General features: G+C 39.4%; 1 protein-coding gene across 16 annotated transcripts in view; it reads left to right on the forward strand.

The window, feature by feature from the left end:
- Window positions 1–15,665, forward strand: part of DST (dystonin) — a 299,648-nt gene that overhangs the window by 138,743 nt on the left and 145,240 nt on the right. For all 16 annotated transcript variants that reach the window (XM_021391653.1, XM_021391636.1, XM_021391639.1 and 13 more), the window contains 2 exons: window positions 14,970–15,082; window positions 15,213–15,319. In XM_021391653.1, coding sequence (XP_021247328.1) covers window positions 14,970–15,082; window positions 15,213–15,319 — 220 coding nt within the window. The remainder of the gene's footprint in view (window positions 1–14,969; window positions 15,083–15,212; window positions 15,320–15,665) is intronic.

Raw genomic sequence — 15,665 nt, forward strand, 5'->3', positions numbered from 1 at the left:
AGAGCTCAGTGGTTACCATGCCTATAAATAGTACTGCAGCTGTGGAGATGACACTAGCTCTTCCTGGGCAGTCCTTTGCTTCTTGTCCCTCATTCCTCAGAGCAGAGACCCCATGAAACCTACACATCCTTCAGGGGTCACCTCCAAGCTGTTGAGAAGAGAGTCCCTGAGGTTCTAGTTCCCAGCCTTCTTCACAGTCCCTTTGGTCATACATCAAAGTACAGGCAGGGCTGAGTCAGAGCTAAACAGTGCAGTCCAAAACTGCACTGCTGATTAAGTCCCTCAACTACTGCATGACCTGAGATATGCTTTAATTCCACATATTCTTCTCTATTTGACTTCATTGATCCTCTGGAACTGAGAACTTCTGCAGTTTTTCTACTTGGAGCTGAGATGTACTCTGTGTCTCCTGAAAAATGACAGGGCATTATCATGGAAAATGAGACCAGTTTGCTTGAGTGCTCCCAGAATTAGGAGGGCACTGTCCTTGCTCTCTCCTTCTATATTTTTGTGACCATACTCTTTAGCATCGGAAAACCATTGGTGACTTCAGGGTACACTAGATTTACTTACCTGAAATCCACTTGAAGATGTCTACTGATGAGATATCATCTAATTCTAGGTTCTAATTAAGAACAGGGTCTCTTGTTAAAATTGACTTTGGCATCAGAGCTCAACAGAAGAACAAGATTTAAGATCAATGTTTTGCTCAACCTTGCCTATTGTTTAGTACATTTCTTTGCTACTACTTGAACAAGGAGGTTTGTAGGTTTGTTTCACAGGACCACACAGAGAAGAGAGTCTTCTTGCCACTGGGCTAATTAGTATGATTAGTGTGAACTGACTTGTCCCTCATTTACAAGGCTTGCAAATTCTAGGTTTTATTACAGCACGAGTGAAGAGTTTGTGTGGTATGCTCTGGGGTATATCATGAGGAAGTTTGAAAGTACGTGAATTCCTTGGTATAGTACTGAAGGAGAGTCCCAAATAAGACACATGAAATTTGTCTCTCTCTATGCAGATCATTTTGGTTTTGGGATTTCCTCTTGTGAGACCACTTGTCTCATCACAGAAAGAAACCTAGGAAGAACCAGCATGCATGCAGTGTGGAGACTAGGACACTGAAATGAAATGGGAGACAAATGAGTCAGGCAGATACATTCAACTCCCCAGACACCGCGTTAGAAAGGCTGTAGGCATAAAAAGTGCTTTGAGTCCCAGAGAAGATAGCTGTGACAGTTCGTAACTTTAAGGCAATATGAAGTTGCATCTGAATCAGTGAACTGTTGTTCTGACTAACGCTTCTGTACTGGGTAGCCAGTGAGGGAGGAAGTGCATGCCAACAAGAAAGTCTCCTTTTAGAAAGGTTGGCAAGGCAAAGGGAAATAACTGGCAAAGGACTGGGCTGGTTTTTTTTACTTCAGGACAGAACAGTTGAAAGAATGAACATAGCACAGATGACAATTTGAAAAAATAAACAATCTGAAAGATACAGAGGGAGGGGAGGGAAAAAAAAAAAGAGGGAAAGAACATACAAGGTGGAATAATACAACATATTTCTTAGATCTTTTTCAGAGGCTTGTGCCAGGGCTTCTTATGCTCAGCAGCACAGTCCTTACATCTTAGTAACTTGTAGTTGTGGTACAGATCAATTAAAAACTAGAATTCTGTCATCCAGCTGTGCAAATGTTAATGTTTGGGGGCATTACTAGCTACCTGCAGTTGCTCTGCTGGAGTGCTGTTTTTGGCAGTGCTCTGACAGTTTCACTCATGGCTTTTCAGCTAGGAAAAACAGGCACCTATGACATGAGTGCTTTGCACAAAGCAGATAATTCAGTGGCTGAAGTTCAGTGTCTCTGAAGTAAGTGCAGAGTTCCCCTTTTGTGTGCTTTTATGCCTGTTTCCGTTTAGCTCATCCTGTTCCTGTAAACATATCTTCTGTACGTAAGGATATTGTGTCCTTTACAGGAATGTTTAAAGTCCTTATTGATGTTTTTTTGCTTTGAGAGATCATAGTTCTTGGGCTCTGTCATCTCGCTGATGAAATCAATGAGATTCTTCCAGTGATTTCATTGAGCTTCTATGTTTCTTTCCTTTGCAGTTTTGTATCATTTAAATAGAGATAATAATTTCCAGCTATTGCTCACAAGATTGGAGCGGTCTTTCCAAACAGTCGCCTGATATTTTTAACTACAGTGTTTTATTCCAGAGAATAAAAATAAACTTAGCTTATGCTCATATTGGTAAGTAGGTTAAATACTAACAGAATGCACATATTTCTGTCTGTGAGTCTCCATATGTTCGGTTTGCCTGTTTTAGTGGCTCCCAGACTCCATTTTGCAGAGCAGAGATGTTCTCAGAAGTTAGGTTGTGTGTCTGCAGATGCTGCTGGCTGGCTTGCTCCAGGGCAGAGAAGCTCCAGACACCAGGACTGTGCAGCTGGAAGGCAGTCTGGCAGACAATGGACACCAAGCTGAATGTGAGCCGGCAACAGACCTTGCCTCAGTGAAGGCTAATGGTATCCTGGTCTGCTTTAAGCAGTGTTGCCAGCAGGTCGAGGGAGGTGATCTTTGCCCTCTACTCCGTACTGGTGAGGCCACAGTGCTGAGCTTCCCAGTACAAGGGTGACACAGGCATACTTGAGAGACATAAATGAAGGGTCACAAAAGTGATTAAGAGGCTGGAGCAATTCTTCTATGAGGAAAGGCGGAGAGATCTGGGACTGTTCAGCTTAGAGGAGGCTCAGGGAGCATCTTATCAATGTCTATAAATAGCTGAAGGGAGGGTGCATAGAGGACAGAGCTAGGCTCTTTTCAGTGGTACCCAGTGGCAAGGCAAGGGGCAATAGGCACAAACTGAAACAAGAGGTGCTGTCTGATCATCAGGAAACACTTCTGTTTTGTGGGGTGGCTGAGCACTGGCACAGGTTGCCTAGAGGCTGTGAAGTGTCCTTCTTGGAAATGTCCAAAAGCTGCCTGGACATGGTTCTGGGCACCCTGCTCTGGGTAACCTGCTTAGGCATAGGAGGCTGGGACAGGGTGATCCTGGAGCTCCCTTCCATCCTCATCTGTGCTGTGATTTTCTGGCCCGGACAGTGGTGGGGCTGTGGTGTGACCACCTCAGAGCATGCCTGTGGGTGTGGAGTGCTCCCGGAGAGCACGTGTGTCAGTCACAGTGCAACGTGGCAGCTCCTCTTGTGCCAGGTACGCTGTACTCATTGGAGATGCCTTTGCCTTATGAAAATACCGCACAGCTGCCCCACCCTGGACCAGGAGGAATGCCAGCTTACGGCAAGAGCTGGATGAATAAGCAGGGATGGGGCTCCTCATCAGGAATAGGACTGTCAGCCAGTCACAGGAGTCACAGAATCACAGCATCACCAGGATTGGAAAAGACCTCCAAGATCATCCCGTCCAACCGTCCACCTACCATCAGTATTTCCCCACTAAACCATGTCCCTTATTATCACATCTAAATGTTTTTTTTCAAACACAAAGTTGTGCTCACTGCCCTGACACCATGGCCAATGGGTCTTTTCTGGATGTGCTGTTGAGAGCATGAACCATATGGGTCCAGTATGATCCCTGCAGCTGGTCATCAGTGAGGCTAGGAGATGTCACTGTCTAGTTCTAGGCAACAGGGTATTGGGATAGCAGATTATAATTAAAAATGGATATATGCATGAATTTCCAGTGAGTTTGCAATCTCCTTTAAATAATAAGAAAATAATTTTATGAATGACAAAAATGAGGGAGAAAATGTTTTTATTTGACACATTTGGTCTATAATGTCACTAAATTTTTTTTCTCGGTAAAATGTAAATTGTCTTTGTGTAAGAAGGTTGCTCATGTGTTCCAGCAGTCTGTGCTTATAGGGTAAGATGGAAGATTGCTCTTCTGAACTTCTGAAAAGTACATAAAACTTCAATTTTAAAATATTCTGTAAGTGATTAAATGCCTGGGAAATTAATTGGGCTCCATGCCATCTTCAAGGACTGCCTCTGAGAGTTCTGCTACAGGCCTTGAATTTTGCTTTTCATAGTTACTCTGTATGAAGATTTGTTTTTACACAGAAAGAACAAATATAATAATCTAACTAAAAAGTCAGTTTTATTACTGGACTTTATGATACTTGTTAATTACACACTTTTATTTAAATATATCAGACTTTTTTTGAACTCCACATCTTTCTTTGAATGTGTGATCAGGTCCATTATGAAAGTTTACACATAAGCCCAGTATTTTCAAGAAAACTCTGTATGTCTCATCTATTAAGTAACAAGCCTCTTATAGCTTAATTTTTCATTGAAAACATGTATTATTTGCTTCAGTGTGTTGTGTTGGAAGAAATGTGACTTCAGGCAGTTTAAAAAGTATGTGATATTTCTTTCATACCATCCTATCATACATAGCAAAAACCTGTAAGCCAGACTTCAAAGTTGGAGGCTGACTTTAATCAGCACATAATGCCCAGATTTCCCCAGAGATACTGCCAAATACATGCATGGGTCTTAGTCTTGCATCTCTAGACATTAGACTGTGCTTCAGGTAAATGTGCTTGATTTGTGTTTCCATGTTCTTATGTATGTGCTTTTCTCCCAGGAAGAAGAAATGCTCATTTTGTAGAACTATGTCCTGTTGTTAAAATGTATAGAAACAGTTGATATCTAAGAGAATGAATACTACTCCTATTTCATTAGGAGTTTTATACCAGATTGGAGCTAATAATCTTAATTATAGATCTACATTACACTTAAAAGATACATTGTTTCAAAACAAAGGACTTTCTAATGAAAAATTACCAAGAATGACATCGAAGTAACAAGCTGCTTTTTCTATTTTTTTTCCCTCATACACACCTGAGCCACTGGCGCACAAGAAATGCAGACAATTTCTGTTTAAAAGTCTCTGAAAGTAGAAGAATTTAAGAAACAGCAAAAGTAATAGCAGAATTATGTAAGATGCTTACTTTCATGGCACCCATATACACTTTGTTAACAGTAGTGGCTACCAGAACTCAGAAAACACAGACATGGCTACAAGACTGTACATGGCTACTAACCATAATAATTTCAGTGACAATGTAGTACAGAGGTAGTAAGAGAAGATTTAACAACAGACACATGCAGAATTTGAAAAGATGTGTGTGCTTCTTTCTATATTTTCCTTTCATGTTTTTAAGTTCTAGTTTCAGGTGTTGAATTTGTTTTTGTGGATTCAGGCCATGCTGCCTGACTTTGTGTTATGCAGAGCAGCATGGCTTGTGCCAAAATACTGCATGTGAGAATACATGTTGGCACAGGCCAAGGTCATGCTACAGGAAGGACCAGCAATCAAAGAGTCATGGGCCCTCGATCTGGTCTTCTTTATGCTGTAAGTGCAGATGTGTCCAGTTATGTCTGCACTTCCACTCTTAGATGAGTTTCAACAACCGTACAAAACAAAGAGGCAATGATTAGGAAAAAAGATGTGGATAAACTGAGTTCTTAAAGCTCAATGATTAGGGCACGCAGCAATTTGATGAACAGATAGGACAGGAGCACGCATGTGAGGGGTTTGAGACAATAAAATAAGAGAGGTTATTTCATGTAATCTGTTCAAAAGCTTGCTGAGACCATGTGCATACGGTAGTGTACAAATTTGAGTGCTACGTAACAGGAAAGCTAAATACTAGAAATGTTCCAAGATAAAGAAAGTGATAATAAATAGTTCAAAGAGATGCATTTTGAGCAGAAGTTGGAAGAACAATGTCTATGTTAGAAGAAAAAAGTGTATGGGGCCAGATGACATGCATCCCAGGTCCTGAAGGAGCTGGTCAATGTAGTTGCCAAGCCACTCTCTTGAAAAGTTGTGACTGTCAAGTGAAGTTCCTGGTGACTGAAGAAGGGAAACATCCCTCCCATTTGTAAGAAAGGAAGAAGGGAGGACCCAGGGAGCTAGAGGCTGGTGACCTTCATGTCTGTGCCTGGAAAGATCATGGAAGATCCTCCTGGAACCTGTATTAAGTCATTTACAGGATGAGGAGTTGATTTGAGACAGCCATCATGGTGTCACGAAAGGCAGATTGTGCCTTACCAGTATGGTGGCCTTCTATGATGGAGTGATGGCAAAGCAACTGACGTTGTCTGCGTGGACTTCTGTAAGGCCTTTGACACGATCCCACACAACATCCTTATCTCTCAGTTGGAGAGAGAGGGATTTGAAGGAACACTATAGAGTGGAAAAGGAATTAGCTGGAAGACTGCAAGCCAGAGGGTTGTGGTCAATGGATCTATGTCTAGGTAGAAGCTATTGATGTGTGGTGTCCCTTAGGGGTCCATCTTAGAACCGGTGCTGGAGCACCTTTCTCATGAAGACAGACTGAGGGAATCGGTCTTGTTCAGCCTGGAGAAGAGAAAGCTCTGGGGGAGACCTGATTGCAGCCTTCCAGTACTTAAAGGGAGCTTATAAACAGGAGGGAGACTGACTTTTTACGTGGTCTGATTGTGATAGGACAAGGAGGAATGGCTTTAGATTAGAAGAGGAGAGATTTAGATTAGATATGAGGGAGACATTCATTACTCAGAGCTGTTTCAGCCTTACGCAGGACAGCATGGCATGTACGTATAGTTGGGTGAATGCTAAGCTCCTGGATGGCAGTGTGTATGGCATCCCTTTGATGTTAAAACATGTTGCAGCCGATCAGGTACTGACATGAATACATTCCTTAAGGGGAGGGACAGGGCTACCTCAATTTACAGTAACATGTTGAGCCCTGTGGGGAATGAATGAATGCAAAAGAAAACCTTAAAATGCTAGGGGATATGTTTTAAATAAAGAGATTAGTTGCATTTGCTAGTTTTGGCTTGCCATTTTGTAACTTGTAATTTATTATTACCCAGCCTTAACAAAAAGAAAATGTCAGTTTGGTCGTGTTCTCCCCTCTATCATTGCTCAGAAATGTGTATGTTACTGTTTTCAAGGGTTTTTGTTGTGTAAAAGAAACTAATTTGCCATTAAGATGTAGCAATTTGGGAAAATATAAACAGCATTTAGGATAATTAAAAATATTAACTAACAGACATTTGTTTAATGTGGTTTACCTGAGTATGCATATAGCTGATGACTTTAGAAATAGCGAGTAACTTCAGCTACAATGTAGTTGGAGGCACTCCGAAAAATTGTGATTTCTCTTGGTGCAGGCTGTATTAAAATAGAACTGGAAGCTGGCTTACAATTTTAACGTCTTGTGTTGTTTTGTTTAGCCTTTGTGGGTACCAGATGGGAGGCTTCCAGATATTTGAAATGCTTATTTTCAGGTATGGACTTAAAATGATCCTTCTATATGTGGTGCTGGAGTCTACTGCAAAGTAGCAGCTGAATGAAAGTTTTCTTTTTTGCAGTAACTGGTAAGAAAAAAGTCATACTGGGATGAAATCAAAACTTTTCTCTAATTTTGGCAAAATGGAAGTAAAGTGAAAAATAAAGCTTTGGATTGAAAAGCCAGCTTTTCATGCTAGTTTCATGCATCTCTTACTCTTTGATCATCAGTAAAGACCAGAACACCTTAGGGTGTCAGAAGCCTTTGTCCAAAAGTGCCTGGTGTCTGAGCACTGATGGGGTGGTATGTGCTTAGATAGATAAATAAGATAAATGGGTTGAGGTCTTGCTCTTCTGGCAATGCATTTGGCAGATTTGTGACACATGAAGAAACATTTGCTTCCAAGGCAGGATGGCACAAGGAGCATTTGGGAAATCTGGTTTTGAACTCCTTTTGTTACCTCACCTCTCTTCCCTGTTGATAACGTTAATCCCGCTGGTAAGCCAGCATGTCAGGCAGTCACTGCCTGTTTTTTCACCAAGCAGAGCAGAAAAATCATTTAGTTGAATTTCTTCATTGTCTTTTTGATATTTAGACACTCCAAGGAAAAGTACATGATTTATGGTTATTTCTGTGGATCACAAAGTGTGGGCTGAGGTTAACAAATATGAGCCTTTTCCTATTTAAATTTAATCATAGGCAAAAGAACTGGCAAACTTGCTATAGCATTACTGTTTCTAAAATGATGTTATCTCATATCACAAAGAGAATGCAAAAACTGGTTTTAAAGCTGGTGAAAGGATGGAATGAGATCCCTCCTGTTTTCATTCATGCATATAGCAAGCTTGAAAGCTTTGTCACAAACCTACTGCCAAGTTGTGATTAGGTTTTGTTAGGCTTTTTGCTAAAGCTGAACTCAGCAATTAACTAGTAGGACTTGGATCTTACAGTGCTTCATTTGTGTCTTTATCTAAGTCAATTTATATGACAAGTTACAGGTAAGATTTTGCTGTGCTAACAAAGGTGGGCATGAGGATTCAGTTTGGTTTTTAAAATTCACGCACAAAAGGAATAATCTGATTAGCCATATATATATAGTTAGGGGCTAAATTAATAAGTAAGGAAGAATACCTTCCAGTGGCGTTCCAATACTTCAAGGGAGCATATAAACAGGATGGGGAGCGATTGTTCACAAGGCTGGATAGCAATAGGATAAGGGGGAAATGGTTTTGAACTGAGACAGGGGAGATGTAGGTTAGATATTAGGAGGAAGTTTTTCACTCAGGGTGATGACACACTGGAACACGTTGCCCAAGGAGGTTGTGGATGCTCCATCCCTGGAGGCATTCAAGGCCAGGCTGGATGTGGCTCTGCGCAGCTTGGTCTAGTGGTTGGTGACCCTGCACACAGCAGGGAGGTTGAAACTAGATGATCATTATGGTCCTTTTCAACCCAGGCTATTCTATGATTCTGTGATACCCCCCAAGTGCCCTTACTCTTAGTGCAGTTAAAACATTGTTTTTCTATTGGTAGTCTTTATAGTGCATGCTGGGATGTCTGAGGAATACACGAGAAATGTATCTGTAGCATGCCCTTGTTAGAGTATTTGCAGATTGTGTCACTTGAAATATATTGTTTCAGAATTCATCGTGTCTGAAAACTTACAGCAAAAATTAAGAAAAATATACACAAAGTAGGGAGGAGCATGGTGAGAGGACAAGGTACAAGATCCAGACCATGTGAGAGTTTTTTCAACTCTTGAGGGAATAAAAAGACTTGATTGTTCATCTTTAGAGAGGCATAGAGAATGACATCTCTAGAGGTGCATAAAACAATGAATACTATGAGCATTCCTGTCACCCTAACTCAAGAGAAGACAAAAAAAGTATGTGTACAAGTCATAATGATCATGTGAAGTACATCAGCACAGTGCATTATTGAAGCTAGGGTCCTATTGACCTAGGAAAAGAAAATTGCCACCTAGTTGAACAAACACTATGACCTCTACACAGCAGCATGCTTTTTGGTTTATCATAGTTATAAGGGGAAAACTTCTGTAATGAGTGTTGTTGGTTAGAAAATTGTTTGCATTTTTTCCTGAATTCTCAACTGTTGCCAAACTGTAGTGGTAATGCTGCTCAGCTTGATTCAGTGTTTTCATCCTGTGGGGTAATTTTTTGTCACCTTGCCCTGTGTTAGTTGAAGATGTAGTTGATGCCTGTTGTTGAACAGACATTTTTCAGTTTCGCACTTGAAATGGCATTAAATATTTGCCATATTTCCCCTCCCCAGTGTGGTATTTGTGAAGAATAATAGAATGTTTATGTAAATCACTTCAAAATGTCTGTGTGTATTGACCATAATTGAAGGACTTTGTGAAATACTTTTCACCTGCTTTCCCCTTTAAACTTCTGGAGAAGTGCTAAAAGATGAACTATCAAGCAAGATGTATCACATGTATATTGAATTTTATTGGTAAACTTGTGGTAGCTTTTTGACTTTGTTTCATATTAAATGAATGAGAAAGTCTTCAAGAAGTACTAGGCGAATCCTCACTAATAATTATCAAGTTCCTAAGAGCTGATCTCTGTGTTTAAAATGCATAGCCATGCTCTTTATTTCTCATGTTTCTGAGATGTGTCAGTTTCAAAACATACATGCTTAGTGAGGCATAACATTTCACGAGAGGTAGGCAGTTATCTAAACTTCTGCTCAATATAGTCAGTGGAATATGCAGATGGAGTTGGATCCCTCTGAAGTAACACTCAGACTCTGGAGAGTTTGCTGGATAGGTTGTATTGGATGTGTTGACCACTGACTACAGTGAAATGCACATGGACACTGGAGTGTAGACAATTAAATTTAGGTGTCTGGTTGTGGAGCTGAATCTCACTTCTTGTCATGTGTATATCTGTATATATGTGCAAGGGAGACTGTGTGGCTTCTTAAGGAAGTATAAAAGCTGGATGCTCTCAAATCTTGCTCCCTCTGGGTGAATCTGTTAAACATTAAAAGAACCAAAACCTATTCCCATAAGTGTTATAGTCTACAATTATATATATCTTGTGAATGTTTGGGGCTGACTGAGAATGCTAAAACATGGCTCCACATTATTCTGCACAAGCCTTCTTTTCTGGACATTTTTTTCATTTAACAGTGTTGTAAACATAGATTGAGCATCCTTGGACTATTTCCTCTGAAGGACAGATGCCACTGGTTCTTAGTTTAGAGACTCCATCACCCATAGGTGTTTGCTTTATCTTTTATGTTCTTTATTTTAGCTAACCTAAGGAATATGTTAAATGGTAGGACTTAGACTAAGCAGTAAATAGATTTTTCTGTATCATCTCATCTGCAGAGTTCCTGGGAAAGTAACAGGTGGTATGCTAAGAGAGAGTGAGCTAAAATTTCATTGTTGTTTTACATAGACGTTACTTATCTTCTGATTCCATTGTTTGCAATCTTTCTGTTGTGAACCAAAATCTCCAGGACATGTGGTGTATTTCTTGTTTCTCTGTTTTGAAATATGTGGTAAATCCTATCTGATTCAGGAGTCTTTCTATTCTTAAGGTGTTTTTTTAATGGTTATGGCATGGGATTCAGTTAGTTTCAACAGTTCCCATCTGAAAATAGCACAACTTTTTCTGACACATGTCCTTTTCAGTTGCCTGTGAACAACAAAGCAAAGAATTCATTTATTTTTTATAAGCATTTTCTAATTACAGCAGTGGGAAAGCTAACTAGTATATGGGACATGCACAGTTTGCTCTGCATCTTTAGTCGTGTTTTCTCTGTCAGTTCTGCTTGAAACTCGCTGTATTAATTTCTGTGCTCAGTAAGCCAAGAAAGAAATATCACTGGGTATTACTCAGACACCATCCAAAGTTTTGACTGAAACAGAGTAGTGCAGATTAAGCAGTTTAGATTGTTCATATAAATAACTTCAGGATTGTTGGTAACCTTCTTCAACTGATTAACAGCATTTTCACATAGTATGTTACTCAGGTGTATATATATATTAATAAATTTGTTTTAATAAACATTACTGTAACTTGGGCAGTTGTCATTGGGGAACAGTGAAGAGAAGGATGTAGTCTTTTCGTTGTTGAGTGGTAATAGAAAAGTTCAGTTAATTGTCTTTTCCTGCTATTTCCATGAAATATCAGATCTCATTTATATCTCACCTTTTGTTTTAATGGACAAATACTGTGTTTCCTAGTTTGGACCTTGAACTATTTTACTAGATATTATGCTCTGGCAATGGAAAAATCTATGTGTGCCCAACTTTCTTACGCATAACTGATTTCAAGGAGTGTTTGCAGAATAGAAAGCTTACATGAGAGCTGTTTCATTAAAAAACAAACAACAAACAAACCCAAACACGATCTTTGGTTTCTTTATGTTGCTGTGCAGATACTGTCTGCTTCTCTTTGTGATGCTGTGTATTTAAATGTTTTCTTGAATTGTTCGTAATTTTGTCTGTTTCCTACTTGAATTTGTATTAATCGTATCTTTTTTTCTCTTCCAATACAAATTATGTCTAATTTCTAACACCTACTCTAAGACCTTGAATGCAGACACCAATCACTTTATAAGTTAGGTGATTAATGACTTACGATTTAGAAGCCAAACACCTTGGCTGAGGTGTGGCCATAGCAGAAGCATCTCTTTCACATGGAATGTTCCAACTCTCCTTGTGTTTGGGATGTTTATGTGTGATTTTTGATGGCATGGACCCAGCCCACTGCTGTAAGATGACTCACAATATTACGACAGAAGGTAGAGTCATCGACTTCTACTTGAAATGAATTTCATTTGTTCTTGACTGTGTAGAAAACCACTTAACAGTACTATCCAAATTAATATAAAATGTAGTTATAATAAATGACAAATAACAATCATCTACAAACCTTGCATGTTTTCTCTTTAGCCTGAAAAAAGAAAATGTTTGCCTTGATGGATGATGCTTTAAAATCTGATATTTACCACTGTTAATCCAACTAATTAAATTGTATCAGAGGGGGATTCATCCTAGCTGCAGTGTAAGCAGTTAGTAGTACTTCAGAATTCACCTGAGAAATGAACTACTGAGGATACCGGAAAATATTTGTGAGGCTTCGGAATACAGCTCTACAGAGCTGCACTCACTGTGCACAACCCATACCCAGTAGCACAGAGCTCCCTTGATCCTTAGAGCAGGATGGTCGTCAGTGAGCACAGCACAGGAATCCCTAAGAGCATGCTGAAGTGCAGATTCCTTTGGGCTGAGTTAGTGGGCAGGTCCATGCAGGCTTCCAGCAGAAAAGGCAACTTTTGGTATTTATAATCATGAGAAAACTTTCTTAAACAAAATGAACAATATGGCATTTTTTGATTTCACAAGTCATTTTTCTGGGTGTATTTTCTAGGGCTAAGAATAAGTCTGTTTTTTTTTTGTTCTTTTTTTTTTTTTTTTTTTTTTCTGAGGCATGCTCCTTGTTCCTGTGGTTTTGCAATGTTATTTTGAAAGGAGAAAGTGTGACCTGCGGAGGCAGGAGGCTCCAGGCCCCCTCCAGTGTGCACTTTCTTAGGCAAGTACCATGTGCTTCTGCGTGGAAATCGTAAAACCTATCTTCACCATTTTGTAAACCAGCAGTGGGGTTGTTCTCAACCAGCTGTTGAGCTTTGTTTCAAAAAAAATCCAAGACAAACACCACTAAGACAGAAAAACACTGTCTTTTGTGGTATTTTCTGGTAGATCAAGGCTTTAGACAAATACAGACTAGTTAATCTAGGTCGAAATGCTATGTATTAAGTGTATAATTAACTCCGGATAGAGTGGTGTTCATTGCAAGTTACCATTGTTCTTTAAGGGGAACTGGAATAACCCCGACTGGCCAGAGGTGCAGGGATGAGAAGTTGTTTGAAATGAGTGGTGTTGTGAAGTTTTTGTTGAAGCCATAGCAGCTATGGAGAAAGATTATGCACCCTATGACAGCTATTATTGTTATTGGATTTTACCTATTTTGCAGTGCGAAAAGCCTTACTTATTCATCTAATTGGAAGCTTTTTTCCAAAGGAGTTTATAATGTTAGTGAATCTGCAGTTTGCAGCTTGTTTCTGGGAACAGACAGTGCTATTTCAGAAACTTGTCCCTTCTTGTTCTGAGAGTTGGCAATTGAACAGGCAGCATATATGATTCCTGGGTCATTTCTACCAAGCATGAAACAAATGTAATGAAAGCGGGTAAAAAAAACCCCAAACAACAAAGAAAACTGTGTACACTTACAGAAACCTGCTTCTCTCATCAATACTGCACTGTAAAAGCAACCTTTATTATTCATGCCATCTCTGTTAATGTGGCTGAAACAGGAGAGTGGACTGCTCCATTTTCTTTTCAGCTCTTGTCTTTTATTTTTCTTGGCTTCTCTGTACTGCTAAGTTTGACAGAGAATATTGTTTTCTTTGCACTGTTTTCATTGCACAGAAATCCAAAGAACAATGGCATGAGCATTGATCTTGCTCCCACTAAGCATACTGAAAGTGGAAACTCCCACTGGCTTACAAGAATTATGTTTCTTTTTACACTGCTTAAGTTTTATTATTAATTAAATGTTCTTTCAAAAAAGGATAGCTGCAGCTTTACGGTCAGTCCTATAGACCGATCTAAAGAGCACAACAGAACAGGAACAATTCTAAACAACTAGAAATAAATACATTTCTATTAGCAGTATCCATATACTTAATTCAAGGACAAAATTATATTGAGTATTCCAAAGCCAATACCATTTTGGGATCAAGAGAATCTGAGATATTTACAAAAGATGTATTATCTTTAGTTTTTAAAAATGTGATACTTACAACAAGTTTCTTTCTCTCTTCCTTTTCAGTTATTTAAAGCTTCTGATAGGTAAAACTAAGAAAGCAGTGAATTATTCAAGAAATCTTAGACATTTCTTTTGTTTCTTTTGTTTTGAGGGTTTGTTTTATTCCAGTTTTCAGTATTTTATGCTTTCAAAACTTTGCTTAGTGCGTATCCCATTACAACAAGTGTGTTATGACTAGGTGTGGAGTTTAGAAGCAGGAAGGTAGGAAAGTGAAAGTGTGTGGGGTTGAGGGTTTTCTGCAAGAGAATTGCTAGCAGCATTTATCTGAAAGAACGGCTTTGGTACAGATTGAACAGGACTTCTTTAACGCCCAGTAAGAATACTTGTCTTCTAGGTTTAAGTGATGTTACTGTGACTGACCTTATTTCCATATGGATTCTGGTGCTCACTGAAGAGTTTGGTGTAGAACAACTATAAACTTGTAAAGGTGGTAGAAATGAACTTCCCCACGTAGATGAGTCCTAAGAGAAAACTGAGCTCAGCCTCTGCAAGGGCAGTATACAAGGCAAGAAAATGCAGTGGCAATGCATATGAACAAATAAGAACATAGATGTATGTAAAAACGTATGTTAGAAACTTCAGCTGGTAAATGGAAGGAAGAACTGACAAGGTTGAAGTTGCCTGCTCTTGTGTTTATCACTTAGCCCTGACTTCAGCTTGTTCATATCTTTTTAATGAAATTCTTTTTTTGATGAAAACTGTGTTGCTGTATCCTTCCATGTCCTTGGATTGAGTTACTAATGCTGCGGTGATTTAAGAGCTGTAATCAAGTGTTACTTTTGCTTTTTTTTTTTTTTTTGGCAGGCCGGACCTGATAGACATGAATACCGTTGCTGTTCAAAGCAACCTTGCAAATTTAGAACATGCTTTTTTTGTAGCAGAAAAACTTGGTGTTGCCAGACTTCTGGATCCTGAAGGTAAGATAGCTGCAAAAGGCTTTGTGGCAAAAACCCTAATGCTAAAATAAAATCCAAACAGCTGCTTGTTGCAAATTTGTGGGCATCCTTACAACTGTGTGATAAAGTACCGTTCTGTCTTGCTCTCCAGATGTTGACGTTTCCTCACCTGATGAGAAATCAGTAATAACTTATGTGTCATCACTTTATGATGCATTTCCCAAAGTACCAGAAGGTGGTGAAGGCATCAGTGCAAATGTAAGTCAGAGAAAAAAACATACGCAATGTGTGGGCATTCTTGGTGTCAGCTCCTGTGTTACAGCTGGTTCCATAGTCCATGCTCTTACTTTCAGTCATGCAGTTAGACTTGCAAATTGTGCCTCTCCAGTTCTTTTGAAGACTAGAAAATTTTGTGTTTTCACTTCAAACATTTGGGACTAACACTGAATGGGGCAAATGATATACTTGGAAACCTTAGGTGAATTATAACGAGCATGTAAATGTTGTTTCAGAACTGCATGGTCTAGAAATCTCTCTTCTGTGTCTATGAAGTCCTCAGGCTTCAAAGGTGAAGCAAAAATGAAGCTGTCAGGTGATTTTCTTC

Source organism: Numida meleagris, chromosome 3 (genome assembly GCF_002078875.1).
Source record: "Numida meleagris isolate 19003 breed g44 Domestic line chromosome 3, NumMel1.0, whole genome shotgun sequence".
Classification (NCBI taxonomy): Eukaryota; Metazoa; Chordata; class Aves; order Galliformes; family Numididae; genus Numida; species Numida meleagris.